Source organism: Sciurus vulgaris, assembly GCF_902686455.1.
Source record: "Sciurus vulgaris genome assembly, chromosome: 2".
Lineage (NCBI taxonomy): Eukaryota > Metazoa > Chordata > Mammalia > Rodentia > Sciuridae > Sciurus > Sciurus vulgaris.
The window spans coordinates 199,591,319-199,612,227 of NC_136462.1; the positions used below are offsets into that span (position 1 = coordinate 199,591,319).

Here is a 20,909-nt window from a genome sequence, read left to right on the forward strand (position 1 = left end):
ACTCAGCAAGTCTCTGGCTTCAATTCCACTCCTGCCACTCACTAGCTGGGTAACTTGGGGCAAGTTACTTAGCCTTTCTGTGCCCCTTCTGAGCCTGCTCAGCAGTAAAATGATGTTAAAAATATCTGCCTCATGGGGATTTTATACTCAAGTTAAAATGCTAAAAGCGCAGAACACAGCTTGCCCCATCATTAGTCCTAAAGAAAAACAGCTTTTGTAGCACAACCAGGGTCGCCTCACTCAGACTTAAGTTCCAGCAGAACACCCGCCTCCTCGTTAGGTCTAACCCCGCTAGCTGGTGGAGCAGTCTTCACGGACAGTCATCAGTCCTATCTTCCAGTTTCCCCCTATTCCTTCTCTCCCATACACCCCTTACCTCCAAGGCTCCCACCTGCTCACCAGGCCTCATCCAGGCAGAGCAGGCTGTCTCAAAGGCCCACTGCCTTCCTCCGCCTGGCCCGACGCCCAGTCAACCCCCACCCCCGCCCTCAGCACACCCAGGACCCCTGTCTTGCTGGAACCGGAGCTCTTGCCTCACTCTCCTGTCTGTCTGTACTGCCTTCCCTGTCTGACACAGGAGCCCAGCCAAGGCTCCCTCTTCATGCCTCTGTCCCTAGCACTTCCTGCAGGCCTGGCACTTTGGAGAAGTGGGAGGAACGCTGGTTTCATGGCTGAATGACCATAGATGTGGACGCCAACCATGTACCCTCACCTCTTTTCTTCTTTCCATCAGTGTTAAGACTCATAGGCTTTTTGAAGATGAAAACCATTCTCTCTTTCATTAGCTGGGTTTGTTATAAAATTTATTTTTTTAAAAAATAACTTAAAATTTTTATGATGTGATTTTATTTTTATTTTGTAATGAAGACAGCCATTTACAAGGCTTTTCCAAACAGAGACAATTTCAAGGAATTTCTGACATTCATCTGCTGACCTCACAGGAAATGAAAAATACAGAACCCTCTCTGATCCTAGGCTGCATGAGCTGCACCCTCCCGCCATGATGCTCTGCCTCACCTCAAGCCCAGAGTAATGGAGTTGGCTGACCATGGACCACACCTCTGAAGCCAATCAGCAAAGAGGAAGACATGCATGTTTTGAGAAGAAATATGATGCGATCATCCTTCCTGGCAAATAAATTCCTGTTTCTATCCAAAGGCCAAGAGTTTCTATGAAGATGGCCGAGTAGAGGAGCCCAGTGTTGGCCTCCAATTCCACAGAGAAGAATCAAAACACAAAACAAGAAATTGTGTTTCAAGCAAAGCTATACTTCAGACATAAAGAAGAAATAGACTTTCCAATACCAGCAAAAATTGAAAATTCATGCCCTTCCAATTATTGGATGCTTATTGACTCCTGCATAAAGAGTGAAAGCAAGAGAATTACCATGATTAAAACAGATAAAAGTATAAAACTCAGAAGAAGAACAGATACACAGAGAAACAGAAAAGAATAAAATCTTACTAATACAGTATCAAACTACAAAGATGAACAACAAGAGAGGAATAAAATATCAAGGAATATTCAAAAGAAACACAAGAAATTTAACTACATAACAGGGCTAAGACTTATCAATCATAACCTTGAATGTAAATGGAAAAAATAAATCAATAAAAGATACAGACAGAGCCAGGCACAGTGGCACATGCAAGTGGATTGCAAGTTCAAGGCTAGTCTTAGCAATTCAGCAAGGTTCTAAACAACTTAGTGAGACCCTCTCTCAAAAAATAAAAGGGGTTGGGGATGCGTCTCAGTGGCTAAGCATCTCTGGGTTCAATCCCTGGTAACACACATACACATACACACACACACAATACACAGATTGAAGAAAGAGACGTGGGGGAGGTAGCGGGAGGCGTGGCACAGGAGAAGGGGAAGAAAAGTAAGCTAAAGGGCAACAGAATCAGCACGTCAGAAGGGTCGAGAGCAAGGATGGACCTGCCTCTCCACTGTGACTCTGGCTCCCTGCCCTTCTCATCCCACCAAGAGGACATGCTCATTCACAACCAGCACAGGAAAGAGGAGGCCTCAGGTGGGTGTCTTGTCAAGGGGCTTTTAACAGAGCAGGGTGGTCCTGGCACAACACAGCTCTCTCTCAGATCCTGGGAGAGACTCTTGTCAGGTGGGCTCAGTTCTACAGGCACGACAGCACTAGGGAACGAAGCCAAGTGTGACTTAGAGTAGGGGTCAGCAAACCAACACCTGGGGGCCAATCTGCCCACTGCCTATGTGTGCAGGTCAAGTCTTGGAGGTCACAGCCATGCACATTCATCTATGTGAGCTCTATAGCTGCTTCAGGCTACAATCGCAGAGCTGAGGCTGCGTCAGAGAACTTCAGGCCTGAAAAGCCAAAAAGAGTTGTAATCTGACCCTTCATGGAAAAAAATGAGTTTTGTTCTATTTATCAAAGTAATAGAATACTCAGTTAGTTGCTAATCCTGTTCAAATGATTTCACTTGACAGGGAAACTTTTATAAAAACATAACTGACAATCTTGAGCCAAGTTTATATTAGATAAAAAGTCCAATAGTTTAGGCCTTAAATTAATGAAATGTCTCTGGTTTGGCAAGCAGCTGATTGCAGTCCCTGAAAAGGGCATTTTTGCATACATGGGACAAAACAGGTGAATTGGATGCCTTGGCTCTAGAGACGTCTTTTATTCAAAGCTGGCTGTGCTTTGCTCCTTCCAGAACTGAGACTCTGAAAGTGTCCACATCCCACAAGCTTGGCTGACCTGTTCACCAGGGCTCCAGACACCGCAGCTGGCACCTGGCTTTTCTTATACATAGTATGCCCTCTTCTAAGCTCTTTCACAGATGCCTCTTGAAAACTAAGCATTTGAAAAGAAACACACATCCCCAAATACTAATGTATTTTATGAGCCAGTCTTTCGAAGGCAAACACATCTTACAATAACTCTGTCATGACTTCAGAATTAAAACCCAGCTTCCAATTCCCCTGCCAATGCTTGATTATGTGACGCTTCCTTCTCATTTTTTAAAAATCTTTTGGAAACTTTTTAAACATATGCAAAAATAGGTTAGTCCCCAGCAACAGCTTTAGCATTTAGTCATTTTTTCTATGACCCCTTCTCCCAATCTTTTATTTAATATTTGTTGCAGTATTTAAAAGCAAACTTCACACATCAAATCGTTTCACTCATGAATGCCTATTTGTTTGTTTTGGATAACACCATTATCACATCTAACAAATGAAAATATGGCACCATTATCACATTCAACAAAATTAATAATAATTCTTAATACCAATACCAGTCTGAGTTCAATGTTCAACTGTCTCAACAATGTCTTTCTCTGGAGAGTGGTTTGTTCAACCAAGGATCCAAATATGACTTCTGTGTTAGTCAGCTTTCTCCACTAGGACAAAATGCCTAAGAAAAACAACTCAGGAGGAAAGATTTACTTCACAATTTCAGAGGCCTCAATCCTGAATGGCTGGTTCCAAAGTCAAAAAATCATGAGAGAAGGGCACAGCAGAGGAAAGCTGCTCACCTCATGGGGGGGGGGGGGGGGAGGAATGGGGGGCGGGGCTGGGGACAAGATAAAGTCCCTAAGGCCCACTCCCTCTCCCTCTAAGTAAGTTCTCCTACAGTTTCTACCACCTCCAAGTAGTTCATTCAAATTATAAATCCACCAACAGATTAATCCACAGAGGTTAGAGGCCTCATGATCCAATCATTTCTTAAATTAGCCCCACTTGTGAACACTGCTGTATTGGAGACCAAGCCTTTGACACATGAGCCTTTGGGGACATTCGAGATTCAAACCATAGCAACTACATATTAAATTTTATAGAAAGGTCTCTCAGGTCTCTATATTTGCAAAAGATTCCTTTCATGTTTTTCTTCCCACCCATTTTTGTTCGTCCATTAAATTCTAAGGAGACCAAGCAAACCTTACCAACAATAATACTTTTTCAGCCTTCACATTATAAGCAACCCCAACACTCACAGGCCTTTAGGCCCTTAGGCAGACTCTGAGCTCCACCTTCCACAGGCAGTGCTACATGAAAACCAATATAGTAGGCCATCCCCCACACTTTCTGCTCTCCAGAGAAGGAATTTAAATTGCTTCAGCAAGCCAATTCTCTAAAATTAAATCTTTTCAGTGCTGTGATGGCCCGAAGACTCTGAATGATTTAAAAAACAAGGCACCCATTCATTACAGTTTCTTTTATAAATTAACCAAATTTTTATAAATTAGCCAAACTTAATCAAGAATCACAAAGTAAATCAAACACACCTCAGAATCCATTATTGTTAACATAACAACATTAATTGAGCACCTAGATCATGCACCACATTGAGTTATAAAAAAGGATGACCCACATCCCTGCCCCAAGGGTCTTACAGTCTGAACCAAGAAGCATTACATCATTTAGACAAAAGTGCCCAAGGAGCCAACAGACACAGTACCACCCAAACTGACACCCATGCTCCAATCACTGGGTTAAGAGTCTTTATAGTCAGTTATGGTGGTGTGGGTCAATATTCTCAGCTACTTGGAGGCTTGGGAAGGAGTATCACTAGAATCCAGGATCAACCTGGGCAACAGTGCAAGACTCTATTCCAAAAAAAAAAAAAAAAAACAGAATTTTTAAAAAAGATATTTGTGGGACTAATCTGCATAGTAGTATAAAAAGAACAAGAGTCAGAGGGAACAAATTTGATATCAGTTCTACCACTGACAAGTTGTGCCATACTAGGTAAGTTATTTAGCCTGATTCTCAATTTCTTTCATTTATAAGACAGGATAATACAAAATACTTCACGTAGTAGCAGCTGTTATATTGAATCAGAAGATTTTATATTAAAATCCATTGGTGAAGATGATACTGACCATAATACCCACTGTACCAGGCATCAGACTAAAACGTTTCATGTGTACTACCTCATCTAATCCTCAAACCAATCCTAGGATGCAGTTGCTATTATACCACTTTCCAGACAAAGAAATTAAACAGGCCAGGCACAGTGGCTCACGCCTATAATCCCAGTGGCTTGGTGGGCTAAGACAGGAGAATCACAGACTCAAAGCCAGCCTCAGCAACTTAGTGATGCCCCAGGCAACTCAGTGAGACTCTGTCTCAAAACAAAATACAAAAAAGAGCTGGGGATGTGGCTCAGTGGTTAAGCACCCCTGAGTTCAATCCCCATTTCCTTAAAAAAGAAAGAAAAGAAAAGAAAGAAGAAAAGGAAAGAAAAGAAAACAGATTGGGTGAGTGATCAACCCAAGTCAACCCAGCTACAGGTCTGGGAGAGCCAGGACAGTGGGTAATAGGACTTCAGAGTTCTTGGTGTCAATCAGTGTGACAGTGCCACCCAAACACTTCAATTGTCAAGTATAAGTAAGACACAAGGCAGCACAAATTGAGAGAGTACACCACCAGTGAAATGCCACATCACGTACAACCAAGATTGGGATCCTAATCAGAAAAGTTATACTCCACATATGTATAATGTCAAAATACAGTCTACTGTCATATAAATCTAAAAAGAACAAATAAAAGATTAAAAGATTAAAAAATAAACCAAAAATATAAATAAATTAAAAAATAAATTGAGGGGTGGGGGAAGCCCTCCTACCACTAGCTCTGAGATTAACTATACCAAAAAATCATGAGATACAGCACCTGACAGCTCCCACCCCTACCCAAACAAGAAGCCTGAGGAGGCTAACCAGAGTTGTGCTACCTAAGGAATGATTATGTTCAGAGGTATAATGATGTTTACTTCCTTACAGGGGCAAGTCTTCAGCCATCTACTGAAGAGTATATAAGCCCTTTTTACTGTAAGTCTCAAACACCCAATACATAGGCCAAAGAAAAATCATGATTTTTTTTCCTATGTTCTCTTTTACTTCTCTTTTTCACATATAAATACATAAAAAAGACTGAAAGAAGCGAGCCACCAGCAAAGAGGTTCAACTCCTCTGTGGCCACCACACCAAGAGAAGGGCAACCTAGCCAAGGAGAAACATCACCTGGAGAACTGAAGCAGGGCCATCAGCCCAGTCAAACCACAGAATGTAAGAAACAATAAAATGCTGTTGGGCTAAGCTGCTGAGCTTGGGTTGGCTAGACAACTGAAACTGGCAGGAAAGTTTTTCCTGCTATGCCAAACATGGAATCTGTGAATGAAAGGCACCTCCATGGCAGCTTGACATCATCATCAGGGTAACATTCCTTTGATTTGAGGATGCCCACGGGCAAAAACATCCAGCTCAGCCAACCCAGGTCTAAACTGTATGTGGCTCAAGAATGTCAAATATTAATAACGATATTAATAATCACAGTGGCAGCCAATGTTCACTGAGTGTTTAATACACACAAGCTTCATATTGAACCCTTCATTCATTCCATTCTCACAAGTCTTCTGAGGTGTGCTGCTATCATGCCTAATGTACAAATGTGGTCACCAGCACTGACAGTGGTACAGGGACCAGCCCAGGATCACACTGCTAGGAAACACTGATGAAGGATGTCAGCCCCAGAGCCTGAGCTCTTCACTCACTACTGTTGCTCCTTCAAGCGTCCTGCTACGTCAATAAAGTTGCCCTCTCTCAAGAGGGAAAGCATGTAAAAGACTTAACACCGCCCGGTTCGTGAGCGCTCTGCAGCAGACACCCACTCGGGGAAGGAAACCTGCAGATGGGAAGGGTGGAGGGGCGGTGCCCCACCTGACTGGGACAGCGAGCTACTCCGGTGACGGTACAGGCCTTCTTCACCAACAAGCTCCCCTGGGCTTGCCAACGTCCTGTGACATGCACATCTGCTCTGGCCTGCGAGCTGCAGAGTGGCAGCTGTTGCTAGTCCATCTTTGCCAGTGCGGAAGCCGAACAAGGAGGCGCACAAGAAATGTTTGCTGAATGGAAAGTTAATGCTTCTCACACCACAGAACAGGAACCTGCCAGACCAGGAGGACACCTCCCCCCGCGGCCCTTAAAAGTAGTCCAAAGAAAAGGAGCGTTCCCGGCAGGAAGCGACCAGTGGAAGGGTCCCGCCCAGGACGCGAGGGGCCGGGAGCGGGGCCGGTGCCCGCGCGCCCCGGAGCGGCCGCGCGGCGGCGAGCCGGGCGGGCGCCACAGGTGGCCGGCGCTGAGGGCCCGCGGAGGGCGGGGCGCCGGCTTACTCACAGGCGGCAAGTCGTCCAGCAAGGCCACGGAGCGCGGGGCCCAGCGACGGCGGAGACACCTGCCCCGGACTGGGCGGGAGGCGGGGCGCGGGCCGCCGGCACCCCGCAGTCGTCCCGCTCCCTCGCCATCTTGGGCCGGCCGGGGGCGGGGCCTGGGGCGGGGGCGGGGCGGGGCCACGGCCCAGGCCCCGCCCCGGCCGCCCCGCCCTCGCGGCGAAGGTGGCTGCCGAGGTGGGCGGGGAGGTCAGGTGACCCGGCCGGCGTCCCAAGATGGCGGCGGCGGCGGCGTCCCGGAGGCCGCGGCGGCGTCCCGGCTGCTGAGGCGGCTCCGCGCGGCTGGCGGCGGGCGCGCCGGGCCGAGGGCCGGCGGACGGGCGGCCGCCGCCTCTGCGTGCCCCGCGGCCGGGGCCGGGCCGTGCGGCGGCGGCGCTGGGGGATGCTCGTGCTGGGCCGGGCCTCTCCCTCCTCAACTTAGGGCGGCGGCGGGCCCGCGCCCCCGGCTCCCGGGCCATGGCGCTGAGGGAGCTCAAAGTGTGCCTCCTGGGGGTGAGTGGCGGCGGGCCCGGCCGGGAGGCCGCGGGAGGCCGGGCGGGCGGGTCCCTGACGCCCGCGGCCCCTCCGCCCCGCCCCGGGTCACTCGCCACCTGGCCGCGCCCTCCCGAGGCCCGGGCGCGGGGACCCGCGGGGACCCCTCGGGGGCTCAGGCAGCCCGCCGGGCGGCGGTGCGGGGAGCGGGCGCCCGGCGCCCTGGGGACGCCCGCGGGTCCTGAGGCTTCGCCCGCCCGCGGCCTCCCCTGGGCGCGTGGAACTTGCGGGCGCCCCGGCACTTCGCGCGGAGTTAGTTGGCGGAGCGACTCCCGCGGAGCGGGGCTGTGGGCAGCACGAGGCCCCCGAGGCCGCGCGAGCGGCGGCTTCCTGCGCGGCCCGCGGCTCGGCCCGCCCGGCCCGAGGCCGCTGCTCTCCTCCCGGAGTTCCTGCTTTAAAGATGGAAAAGGACTCCCTTAAGTAGGCTGTCTTGCCCCCCAGACAGGGTGGGGACAGGGTCCATCAGAGGTCACTAGGCGCTCCGAGTTCACGAGTGTACGTTGAAAAAGCAAGTGTGTCACTTTTCGCCCGCAGCAGAACTTCAAGTGGTTCAAAGTTCCGCGTGTCCCTTCAAAACTGCAAACTCTTCCCCCGTGATGCATTTGAACTCGCCTGATTTTTTATGAAAACCTCCTTTGTGCCCCTCAACTTACAAGATTTGATACACATATATTGGATGAATTTTGTAAAATCCCGAACTTAGGCCACAAAGTCGATTTTTGGGTCTGCAACCTGGTTCGCTTTTTCTCAGTTGCGCGTCTCATTCTCTTTCAGGACACAGGTGTAGGCAAATCGAGTATCGTGTGGCGGTTTGTGGAAGACAGTTTTGACCCGAACATCAACCCAACAATAGGGTAAGAGATTAAGCTTAATTAATAAACATTTAAAGGCACTTAGAAATTGCTTTCAAACAAATAGTGTGCTACAGGTGTAGCTGCTGCTGCTGCCTCACATTCAGGGAATTGTTAGTTGCCGGTTCTCAGCATCTTCAGTGAGATTTGGTGTATTTTAGGAAGATGGTCTTCAGACTTGGGAGTGAAAACTTCAAAATAAAAAAATAGGGGTTTGAATCTTACTTATTAGAATGAACATAGAAGCTTTAGTCTACGAATACCAAGAATTGCATCCTGAAGGAAGGCAAGTGAAAACAGGTTCTGGTACCATAATTAGTCCTGTCAACTCAGATGGTTTAGTCCTTGAACAGCAGTAGGATGGGGTCCAAACCCTTCTCATGTATTCCTGTGCTGGAACTAATGATGAATTAATAAATTAATGTTGAGATGTGAGGTCTCTGATGCTCTGGATATAGGAGTTGACTATAGGTGTTCTACTCTATTAGAAAATTTTCAGAGTGTGTAAGTGTCACAGTACTAATACTTAATGTGAGAAGTGTTTTATAGTGGTTTTGTTTTTGTCTTTTTGTTACTAGGGCTTCAACCCAGGGGTGCTCTACCACTGGACTGCACCCCCCAGTCCTTTTTACTTTTTATTTTGAGATAGGGTCTTACTAAATTGCCCCAACTGGCATCGAACCTGCCATCCTCCTGCTTCAGCTTTCCTGATAACTGGGGTTACAGGCATGTGCCACTGGGACTGGCTGTTTTATAGGTTTAATACTATGTTAGGCTTGTAAAACTAAACAGCTGCTATGCTCTATTTTTATTGTCAAACGCCCACCAATCAAATGGTTTCCTCCATTTAAAGAAAAGTTCTGTGGTGCTCATCATTAAGATAAAATACGGTTTTGTGCTCTATACACGATTTTCTACCTCAAAGAAAAATGTTACCTGCCCATGAGGGAAACTGCCATAAGATTGTCCCCTGAAAAACTATAAGCCCCCGTTGTCAGTTCTTGTGCTCCATGTTTTTGTCTGCTTTGTTAAACTTCATTAAACGTTTGAGGTCATGGGGATGAAATGCACCACTGCAGTTAAAATGCCTTTGGGTATCCTTCAAGCAAGAACTGGGTATGTGCGCATGTTTAAAGCATGACCTCACCCTCCTCAGGGCCTGCCTGTCGCTACCTGCATGGGAAAGTGAAGCCATAGGAAGTGACAGCAACTAGTGCTGGTGATTCAGAGAGTGACACACTTCACACTGAGTCAGAGCTGAAAACCCAGAACCCACAAAATACTCAGACACCATCTTGGTTAGTCTTGAATGAGAAGAGAGGAAATGAAGGTGCAGCTTCATGGGCCTCACTGTGGCCAGTGCTGGCTTTCCCTCACCCCCCTCTTGCCAGTGGCTCCTTGTATGCCACATACTTGTGGTCCTGAGCCAGCCCATCTCTACGACGATGTCTTGATTCACATTTCACAGGAAATTCACATTTCCTTCCTGCTGCCTTTCCTTGTTTCTTTTTTCTCAGCCTCAAAAGACAGTTTCTTCCCTCATGATCAACCCCACAAATACGCTGAGCTCTGTAGCCCACCTCTTCATCACTTTCTTCCTCTGCCCTACCTTCTTGTCTTGGCCTGCAAACAAGCTCCCCATCCACCCCAGTCCACTACAAGGACACAGTTCCCCAGCCCTGCTGCTCAAAGCATGTAACCCCAAGAAGAGAAGTTACTTAGAACTCCTCCTCAGCTGCTGTTCTCTCCAGACCCCACTTTTATTCATTTCTAACCCACCATGCCACTGAAACAATCTCTGCTGGGTACCGGGTCACCATCAATTACCAAACCAGTGGGGGTTTTCCCTACCTCACCCCCAATAATTTTTTTTTTTTTTTAATCAAGTATTTGAAGAAAAAAAGTGTACCATTTGGTGGGGAGGGACAGTAAGTAGAAGAGAGCTGAAACAGGCCTAGGGAACAGAGGAGCCACACAGTGGAAGGGCTCAGCAGGTTGAGGGTAAGGGTCGGAAGGCTAGAATGACAGGACAAAGCAAAAACTGGAAAGGTGGCCAGAGATGCTGGTAAGAGCAAGGACTAGTCCTCTAGGGATCCTCCAGGCTCCAAGATGGGGCAGATCCAACATGGCAGACACATCCCCAATTTCTTGGGGTGATCCTCCTCTGTCTTCCCTAGTTCCCTCCTTCTGCCCATTGGACATGCTTCTCACTGTTGTCTCCTGGCCTCTCCTGCTGATGAGGAGCTGTGTCCTGGCTCCCTCCCACAGCTCATCTTTACCCAGCTCATCATATGACCCAAATGTCAGTTATGCTGATCTTTTCCTTGGCCCATATATCCAACCCATGATCTGGACCTAGTTCCATGCAAAACTCAGTATCTGTCCCATCAGGTGTTCCATATAGTAGGAAGAGTCTGGGCCCAAAAGAACTGTGCTGTGCTCAACTTGAATGAGAGCCTTCACTTGTTGGGGTTAGGGAGGTCTTAGTCCTGCTTACACAATGGGGCGGTTGGAGAGTTCAGTACCCTTGCACAGGAAGTGTGCAGTAAATGTCAGTGATGGTTGATGCTGGGACTCTGCCCATTTTGTCCCTCTCAGTTCACACGTACATGGAGGAAGATGAGGCCCCCATTAAAGTCATCGCTATCATGAGCTGTGGTCAGCAGAGCAGAGCTCATTGATGTGTTCCCCAAGTGAGCTAGACGAATGACTACAGTCACTGCTATGCATGTGGATGAGTCTCTTACCAATACCACCAAATTCTTTTCTAAGGTTCAGCCTATAGATTATTCATAGGGCCTGTGCCACAGGTGACCGGCAGATTCCCAGGGACTCTTCATGTTTGTGACTGAGCTTGTGAATGACCCATGAGAAACTTGGGTGTCTGCTTTTCTTTCCATAGACCCTTGGAGGGAAGAGAACAGGTGTGTCCTCGGTTACGCAAGCCAGCAACCTGGACGTCCTCAATGTCCCCTCCTAACTCACTGTCACTAGCTCCTGTCCAGGCCACACCCTAAATATCCTAATTATTAAAGACCTTCATCTTTCATCATGTGGGACTCACACTTGTCATTTTGCTGACTGTAGCCCTGCCACTCGCTAGCCAGTGAGCCCTGCATAGTTGACTCCTAATCAACAGAAGAAGGGAAATGCTAGGACCCCAGTATTGTTAGGAGATACCCTGAGAGAGGGCACTGAAAGTGCCCACAAAGTGCCAGCAACATTGGAGTGCAATAAGTGGTTTGTTTTGTTTTAATATTTAAGTCTTTTTATATTATTTTTGTCAAAGCAATGTGTATGTGTTTTTTAAAACATGAAATGGTGTTACAGGACTTTTCAGGTGCATATGACAGTCCCCATTCCATTCCGACCCATTTCTTAGAGACAGCCACTTTTGCCATGAAAACTAGTTATTTTTTCTGGTGTTTCCTCCACTTTTTTTTTTTGTATCATGCGTACTGGTAGTTCTTGATCCTTTCTCTCCTCCTCCCTCCCCCCACCAATTTTAGGCATTACCTACTAATTCTTTTCTTTCTACTGTGGGAATTTGGCCTTTCTCCTCTTCCCACCACCTGAGCATTTGCCCTGCCTCCATCTCCACATTGAAGTCGTGTTATTAGGATACCGTGGGTTAGTGTTAGAGCAAGGCCCTCAGGCCAGCCTGCCTTCAGCTCCCAGCTTCAGCACTGGGTTGCTCCCTGGACTTCAACAAGTTATTTAACCTCTTTGTGACTAAATTTGCTCATTTAGGAATACTCTGTGATGTCTTACTTTAAAAGTTTCGGTGAAAATTGAGTTAAAACAAAAAAGTTCTTAGAATGATACGTGGCATGTGGTAAATATTCATTACTTCTTAGCAGTTTTTTGTTTTTGCAGGACTGAAAATTGAACCCAGGAGCACTCTACAACCAAGCTACAGCCCTAGTCCTTTTCTTTTTCTTTGTTATTTTTTTATTTTTAATTTTTTTTTTTTTTTTTTAGTTGTCAATGGACCTTTATTTATTTATATGTGGTGCTGAGGATTGAACTCAGTGCCTCACACATGCTAGGCAAGCATTCCACCACTGAGCCACAACCCCAGCCCTACTTTGTTATTTTTGAACCATTCTCTTTAAGTTGTTGAGGCTAGTCTTGAACTTGCCATTTTTCTGCCTCAGCCTCTGGAATAGCTGGGATTATAGGCATATGCCACTGTGCCTGGCTAGTGATTGATATTTTTAAATACATTTCTAAAGTTATAAGTTTTATCATTTTTCTTTTTCTTTTTTTTTTTAATGGAGTATAACTTCTCATTTGTCTGGTTGTACATGTAGAGTCACACAGGTCTTGTAATCATATATATGCACATAGGGTAAGAATGTCCAATTCATTCTATCCTTCCTACCCTCATGCCCCCTCCTCTCCCCCTGTCTAGTCCACAGTACCTCTATTCTTCCCCTTCCCCTTCCCCTTCCCCTATTATGAATTAGTGTCTGCATATCAGAGAAAACATTCAGCCTTTGGTTCTGTGGGTTTGACTTTTTTCTCTTAGCATAATATTCTCCAGCTCCATCCATTTACCCACAAATGCCATAATTTCATTAAGACTGAGTAATATTCCATTGTGTATATATACCACAGTTTCTTTATCCATTCATCTGTTGAAGGTCACCTAGGTTGGTACCATAGTCTGTCTCTTGTGAATTGAGCTGCTATAAACATTGATGTGGTTGTGTCACTATACTATGCTTATTTAAGTCCTTTGGGTATAAACTGAAGAGTAGGATAACTGGATCAAATGATGGTTCCATTCCAAGTTTTCTGAGGAATATCTATACTGTTTTCCAGAATTGCTGCACCAATTTGCAGTCAGTCCCACCATCAGAGTATGAGTGTACCTTTTTCCCCACATACTATATTCTTGATAAATGCCATTCCGATTAAAGTGAGATGAAATCTTAGTATAGTTTTGATTTGCATTTCTCTAATTGCTAGAGATGTTGAACATTTTTTCAGATATTTGTTGATTGGATATATTTCTTTGTGAAGTGTCTGTTCAGTTCCTTAGCCCATTTACTGATTGGATTATTTGGTTTTTTTTTTAGTGTTAAGTTTTTGGAGTTATTTGTATACCCTGGAGATTAATGCTCTGTCTGAGGTAAACATTTTTTCCCATTCTGTAGGCTCTCTCTTCACATTATTATTTCCTTTGCTGTGAAGAAGCCTTTTAGTTTGATTCCATTCCATTTATTGATTCTTTTTTTAAATATTTTTTACTTGTCTATGGATCTTTATTTTTATTTATTTATTTAAATGCGTTGCTGAGAATCTAACTTAGTACCTCACACATGCTAGGCAAGTGCTCTACCACTGAGCTACAACCCCAGTCCCCATTTATTCATTCTTGATTTTACTTCTTGCACTTGAGGAGTCTTGTTAAGGAAGTCGTTCCTAAGTCAACATGGTGGAGATTTGGACCTACATTTTTCTTCTTCTAGGTGTAGGGTCTCTGTTCTAGTGCCTAAGTCTTTAATTCACTTTGAGTTGATGCAGGGTGAGGGAGAGGGGTTTCATTTCATTGTGCTATATATGAATTTCCAATTTTCCCAGCACCATTTGTTGAAGAGGCTGTCTTTTCTATAATGTATATTTTTGGCACCTTTGTCCAGTATAAGGTAACCATATTCTCTATGTCTTCTGTTCTGTACCATTGGTCTGCATATCTGTTTTGGTGCCGATACCATGCCATTTTTGTTACTATAGCTCTGTAGTATAATTTAAGATGTGGTATTGTGATGCCTCCTGTTTCATTTTTGTTGCTAAGGATTGCTAAAACTATTATTTTGAATTGTATAAATGGAATTAGACAGTATATGTTCTTTGAAACATTGTGAGATTCATTCATTATTTCATGTGCTAATAGTTCATTCATTTTTAGCACCATATTGTAATATCCCAAGGATGAATATCCCACTGTTATTGATTCTATTCTTATACATTTTGTTCCTCATTTTGACGTTTGTATCTCATTTGGGATTATTACATATAATTGTGCTTATATGTACACATATCCTCATATGTATGGAGTTTGGTACATTTTTTTGTGCCTGTATTTATGAATTTCATTGGGGGACATGTATACATCTGAAAATTGTGAAAATTGTTGAATCACAGGGAAAATCTGTCTTCAAAGGATTAACCAGTTTATACTTCTCACCAGCAGTGAGCAGGAGTTCCCGGTGCTTCGTACCCTCTGCAGCATTTGCTGTCTTTCCTTTTAGCTCTTTTGGAGGTGTGTGATAGTATCTCATTTTGGGTTTAGTTTCTGTTTCTCTAATGACTAAGGCTCTTGAATACTTCTTAGTGTTTATCAGACATTTGGATATTAACCTTTTTGAAGTGCTCATTCACAAATCGTGTCCATTTTTCTCTTGGGTTGTCAGTTGCTTTCTCAGTGGTTTGCAGTCATGATGTATGTCTTCTGTATACTAGTCATTCATTAGTTCTGTGTGCCGTGTTTCTGACATTTCACTCTTTGAAAGGGTCTTTGTATAAACAGATGTTCTTATTTTTAAAGCCCATTTAATCAGTCTTTGTGTTTTTGATCAGTGCTTTTTAGGTTGTGTTTAAGAAACTGTTTTATGGAGATGATGAAGACGTCTCCTATTGTAGGGACTTGGCTTCACCTTTAAGATGTAGATCTAGCAGTCCTACTCCCTTTTCTTTTCTTTTTTTAACATCATGCCGCATAACCTGCTGCTGTTTACTGAACCACTATTGTCCTGAGTTGAGTATACATATTTGTAAGTCTCTGTTTATGGATCTTTTATTATATTCCTTTGGCCTATGTTTTTAATTGACTTTGCTGAAGTATAGTTTACATGCATTAAAAAATGAACCCATTTTAAGTGAACACTGAATTTTTATATGTTCTTACGTGTATGAGAGGACCACCACAGTCGGGATCTAGAACATTTAATTCCAGTAGATTCCTTCTTGCTTCCTCCTATTCAGTTCCACCCCCTACCCCCCACCCAACTCCAGGCAACCACTGAGAAGCTTTGTTGCTTGAGGTTGTATTTGTTCTAGATTTTTATATTAATGGAGCTACCATTGTTGTTCTTTGGATGATGTATGATTTACCTGTATTATTGCGTGTATCAGTGGTTCATTCCTTTTTATTACTGAATGATATTCCATTGTTTGCTATTACAAATAAAGCTGCTCTGAATATTTATGAGCATGTCTTTGTACGGACATATATTTTTGTTTATATATCTAGGAATGCAATTTCTGGTTCATATGCTAAATATGTTTTCGTTTTCTAAGAAACTGTCAAGCTATTTTCCAGAATTAATTGTACGATTTTATGTTCTGTTGAAAAATATGTGAAAGTAGTTGTTCCCTATTCTTTCCAACTCTTTATTGTCAGTCTTTTTAATTTTAATGATTCTGTTGGGCGTATACTGATATCTCACTAGCTTTAATTTGTATTTTCCATGGCAGATGATATTGCATCTGCTTATATCTTTCATCTGCTTATATCTGTTCAAACCTTTGTCTCGTTCTAATCAGATTTGTTTGTTTTATTCCTCCCAATCTATAGCTTTTCCTTTTCTTAACAATATCTTTTGAAGAATACAGGTGTTTCAATTTTTTAAAAAAATTTTTTAGTTGTAGATGGACACAGTACCTTTATTTAATTAACTTATTTATTTTCTTGTGCTGCTGAGGATCAAACCTAATGTCTCACGCATGCTAGGCAGGCTCTCTACCACTGAGCTATAACCCCAACCCCAGTGTTTTGATTTTGATCAGTTTATCAGTTCTTTTTGTGCCTCATGTACTATATGTCATATACATCCAAGATCACAAAGATTTTCTCCAGTGTTCTATATCTTTGTGCTTTTTAAATTTGGTCAGTGATCTATTTCTACTAGTTTTTGTTCACTAAGTGAGATAATTGCCAAGGTTCCTTTTTATTATTTCCCATATGTCAGTCTACTTAATTCTAGCAACATTTGTTAATTTTGAATTCTGCATTTATTGAATTCAATTACCATGATACACCTTTCTCAAAAATAAATTGATACATATGTGTGGGCTTATATCTGGATTTTCAGTTTCATTCCATTTGTCTAGTATATGCCAGTACAATGCTGTGTTCATTGCTGTGGTGTTTTTTTTTTTTTTAAACATAGGGGGTAGTTATTGAAATTATATTCTTATTTTTCAAATTTGTTTGGTTCCTGTAGGTCCCTTGCATTTTTGTATAAATTTTAGACTCATGATTACTACTTCCTCAAGAGAGCCTCCTGCTTTTGATTGGAAACACAATGACTCTTGACTCATTTGGGGAGAATTGACATGTTAACAGTATTGCATTTTTTGATCCATGAACATGATATATGATATATTTCTCTGTTCTTTTAGGTCTTTGCTTTTTATCAAAGTTTTTTAGTTGTCACTAAACAGGTCTTGTGTATATATTGTTAAATTTACCCTAAAGCGTTTCAGAGCTTTTGATGTTACCACAAATGGGGATTTTTTTGTTTCAATTTTTGTTTGCTCATAATACATAGACATAAAATTGGTTTTCACATAACAACCTTGTATCCTATAACTGTTAAATTCAGTTAACTCGGACAGCTTTTTTTTTTGTAGATTCTTTAGGATTTTCTCATGCGCACAATCCTGTCACCTATAATAAGGCATTTTTTACTTCTTTTGTATGCCTTTTATTTCTTCTACTGCCTCATTAACAAGTAGACCTCCAATACTGTGTTGAGAAGTAGCGTGAGCCCACATTCTTCTTAGTTCTAATTTTAAGAGAAAATTATTCCATCTTTTACCATTAAAATTGATGACTGGTTCTAGGTGTTTTATAGATGCCCACTATCAGGTTCCTTTCCATCCCTGAATTAATGGGATTTAAAAAAAAAAATTTTTAGATGTCAATAGACCTTTATTTCATTCATTTATTTATATATAGTGCTGAGAATCGAACCCAGTGCCTCACACATACTAGGCAAGCACTACCACTGAGCCACAACCCCAGCCCCTTGATTTTTTTCTTAATCAAAAATTATATTTAGCTGGGTACAGTAGCACATACCAGTAATCCTATCAGTTCAGGATACTGAGGTAGGAGGATTGAGAGTTCAAAACCCCCCTCAGCAAATTAGTGAGGCTTTAAGCAACTTGAAGAGGTCCTCTCTAAATAAAATACAATAAAGGGCTGGGCTGTGTGCGGTGGCACATGCCTGTAATCCAAGCAACTCAGGAGACGGACACAGAAAGATCACAGATTCAAAGGCAGCCTCAGCAACAGCAAGGCACCAAGCAACTCAATGACACCCTGTCTCTTAAAAAAAAAAAAAAAATTACAGAATAGGGTGGGGGTGTGGCTCAGTGGTCAAGTGCCCCTGAGTTCAATCCCTGGCACCAAAAAAAAAAAAAAAAATTTGTTTTAAACTTTATTGGGTAGTTTTTTAAATATATTTTTGAGCTTGTTTTTTAAGCTGTTAATATAGTGACTTTACAAAAATTGATACTAAAATCATAAATCAATATTGCATTCCTAGGATAAAATTTCTCTCGGTCATTATGCATTATCCTCTTCATACATTGTTGGATTTAATTTACTAAAATTTTGTTAAGGATTTTTGCTTCCATGTTTATGAGGAATATTAGTCTCTAATTTCCTCTGACGTCTTTCTCTAATTTTGGTACAAAGGTCTCATAAAATGAGTTGGGAAGTGTTTTCTGCTCTTCTGCTTTTTTGTGTAGAATTGGTGTTATTTCTTCCTGGAAAACGTGATAGAATTCAAAACGCCATCTGAGCAGAAAGTCTTTAACTATGGGATTCAGTTCTGTTATGAAACATAGACCTGTTCTGGCGTCAGTTTCCTCTTCAGTAAGCTTGGCTAGTTTGTCTGTCAAAGAATTAATTAGTTGGCATTAAAACTCTTCCTCACATCCCCCTGATGTCCTTCTGATGTCTTTTAAGGTCTATAGCAATAGCCCCCTTCCATCCTTTCCCTGTGGGGCAATTTACCCCAGCCTTTCTTGTTTTCCGTCCGGACACAGGGCATTGCTGAGTTGCCCAGACTGGCCTCCATCCAGCATTCTCCTGCCTGAGCCTGGGATTCCAGGTGTGTGCACTGCTCTTCTTCTGTTCTTTATGTTAAAAATTTGTAGTTCAGGGGTAAAAGCACTTGTTTAGCACGCGTGAAGGACTGGGATCGATATTCAGCACCACACAAAAATAAATAAATTAAATAAAGGGAAAAAAATTTTTTTTTGAGTTTGCTCCCATTTTCCCAATCTGTCTAGTATAAGTTTATTAATTTTATTGGTCATCTCAAAGAACCAGTTTTTGGCTACATTATTATTTCTGTTTTTCTACTTCATTGATTTTTTCCTTTTACCTTCTTTTTTTCCCCTTTTGTTTATTTTGACTTAATTTGGTCTTTTTCTAGTTTGTTGTTGTTGTTTTTCTTTTTAAATATACATGACAGTTGAACATATTTTGACATCTTATACATGGAGTATAACTCTAATTAGGATCCCATTCTTGTGGTTGAACATGATGTGGAATTTCACTGGTCCTGTATTCATATGTAATAATAGTAAAGTTATGTCCTAATCATTCTACTGTCTTTCCAATTTCCATCCCCCCTCCCTTCCTTTCCCTTCTCCTTTGTCTAAGCCAGTGAACATCTATTCTTCCCTCCCCACCCTTATTATGTGTTAGCATCTGCATATCAGAGAGAACATTGGGCCTTTGATTCTTTGAGATTGGCTTATTTCCCTTAGCATGATAGCCGCCAATTCCATCCATTTACCAGCAAATGCCATAATTTTATTCTTTATGGTTGAGTAATATTGCATGGTGTATATTGACCACATTTTCTTTATCCATTCATCTGTTGAACAGCACCTAGGTCAGTTCCATAGTTTATCTCTTGTGAATTGAGCTGCTATAAACATTGATGTGGCTGTGTCTCTGTAGTATGATGATTTTAAGTCTTTTGAGTATAAAACAAGGAATGGAATAGCTGGGTCAAATGGTGGTTCCATTCCAGGTTTTCTGAGGAATCTCCATACTGCTTTCCAGAGTGGTTTGCACCAATTTTCAGCAACACCAGCAGTGTATGAGTGTACCGTTTCCTCCACACCCTTGCCAACATTTATTGTCACTTGTATTTTTGGGGGGGAGGGGGGCGGGCAGGAGGGTGGAGGCAACAGTGGTTACAGGGGATTGAACTTAGGGTCACTTAGCCACTGAGCCACACCCCCAGCCCTATTTTGTATTTTATTTAGAGACAGGGTCTCACTGAGTTGCTTAGTGCCTCCCTTTTGCCGAGGCTGGCTTTGAGCTCTCGATCCTCCTGCCTCAACCTGCCAAGCCACTGGGATCACAGGAGTGCGCCACAGCTACTTGTATTCTTGGTAATTACCATCCTGACTAAATAAGATAGAATCTCAGCATGGTTTTAATTTGCATTTCTGTAATTACTAGAGATGTTGAACATTTTTTTGTGTGTTTGTTGACCATTCGTATTTCTTCTGCAAAGGGCCTGTTCAGTTCCATTGCCCATTTATTGATTGGGTTATTCATTTTTGGTTTTGGGTTTTTTTTTTTTTTTTAAGATATTAAGTTTTTGAGTTACTTATATATCCTGTAAATTAATGCTGTATCTGAGATGTAGGTGGCAAAGATTTTCTCCCATTTTGTAGGATCTCTCATCATGTTCTTGATTATTTCCTTCACTGTGAAGCTTTTTAGTTTGATTCCATTTCATTTATTGATTCTTCATTTTACTTCTTGCACTTTTGTTAAGTCTTGTTTACTTCTTGCACTTCAGGATTCAGTTCCTAAGCCAACATGGTGGAGATTTGGACCTACATTTTCTTCTAGTAGGCACAGGGTCTCTGTTCTCTTAGTGCCTAAGTCTTTGATCCACTTAGAGTTGAGTTTTGTGCAGCGGTTCAATTTCATTCTGCTACATATGGATTTCCAGTTTTCCTGGCACCATTTGTTGAAGAGGCTATCTTTTCTCCAATGTATGTTTATGGTGCCTTTGTCTAGTATGAGGTAACTGTATTTATGTGGGTTTGTCTCTGTGTCTTCTGTATCATTGGTCTTCATGTCTGTTTTGGTGCCAATCCCATGCTGTTTTTGTTGCTGTGTCTTTGTAGTATAATTTAATGTCTGATATTGTGATGCCTCCTGCTTCACTTTTCTCACTAAGGATTGCTTTGACTATTCTGGGCTTCTTATTTTTCCAAGTGAATTTCACGACTGCCTTTTCTATTTCTATTAAGATCATCATCGG

General features: G+C 42.8%; 1 protein-coding gene and 1 long non-coding RNA gene across 2 annotated transcripts in view; one reads left to right on the forward strand and one right to left on the reverse strand.

Annotated features, from left to right (window-relative positions):
• The window catches only part of LOC306654741, a 52,387-nt gene extending 45,095 nt beyond the window's left edge, over positions 1-7,292 (reverse strand). Inside the window, exon 1 of the long non-coding RNA XR_013762048.1 lies at positions 7,155-7,292. This is a non-coding gene — a long non-coding RNA (uncharacterized lncRNA). The remainder of the gene's footprint in view (positions 1-7,154) is intronic.
• A 106-nt stretch (positions 7,293-7,398) lies between these two features.
• RAB22A (RAB22A, member RAS oncogene family) overlaps positions 7,399-20,909 on the forward strand; it is a 62,452-nt gene continuing 48,941 nt past the window's right edge. Inside the window, exons 1-2 of the mRNA XM_079128604.1 lie at positions 7,399-7,699; positions 8,513-8,592. Coding sequence (XP_078984730.1) covers positions 7,664-7,699; positions 8,513-8,592 — 116 coding nt within the window. The 5' untranslated portion in view covers positions 7,399-7,663. The remainder of the gene's footprint in view (positions 7,700-8,512; positions 8,593-20,909) is intronic.